Source organism: Odontomachus brunneus, unplaced genomic scaffold, assembly GCF_010583005.1.
Source record: "Odontomachus brunneus isolate Ranch 3 - 2012 unplaced genomic scaffold, Obru_v1 Obru_scaffold_067, whole genome shotgun sequence".
Classification (NCBI taxonomy): domain Eukaryota; kingdom Metazoa; phylum Arthropoda; class Insecta; order Hymenoptera; family Formicidae; genus Odontomachus; species Odontomachus brunneus.
In genome coordinates, this window is record NW_022639517.1 from 259,011 (window position 1) to 259,467 (window position 457).

General features: G+C 43.8%; 1 protein-coding gene across 1 annotated transcript in view; it reads right to left on the reverse strand.

The window, feature by feature from the left end:
- LOC116846712 overlaps nucleotides 1-457 on the reverse strand; it is a 7,189-nt gene that overhangs the window by 6,582 nt on the left and 150 nt on the right. Inside the window, exon 2 of the mRNA XM_032820919.1 lies at nucleotides 16-221. Coding sequence (XP_032676810.1) covers nucleotides 16-221 — 206 coding nt within the window. The remainder of the gene's footprint in view (nucleotides 1-15; nucleotides 222-457) is intronic.

Consider the following 457-nt stretch of genomic DNA (forward strand, 5'->3'; position numbering starts at 1 on the left):
ATATTTAATGTATACTTGGCTATAGGAGAATGAGAGGCTAGCGGCGAGTGTCCGTCATATAGCGGAGAGACTCCGCGACCGAAACTCTTGAAATTATAAACGACAATCGCGATATTTTCTAGCGAGAGAAGCTGCTGAAAACGCTCGATCTCCAGGATGCCGTATCCTTCCTCGGGTATAACTATACCGGCGTTTTTCGTTAGTTCTTCCGCCAAACGTCTCTGCAACGCGGAATATGGGTGCCTTATGTTTTCCCATTTTCTATGAAGTTCGCCCGTGCGTACTGTGCCGCGTTCGCAATAAACACGAGCCACGACGAGAGAGCGCGGGAGACACATATTATCCCGATTATTTATATTTAAGATCGAGTGTTTTACCACACTGAGAAAAATTTCCATCGGATAAATCGATTAAATGATGTATCCGATTGATAATTTTGTTATCCGATGAAATGATG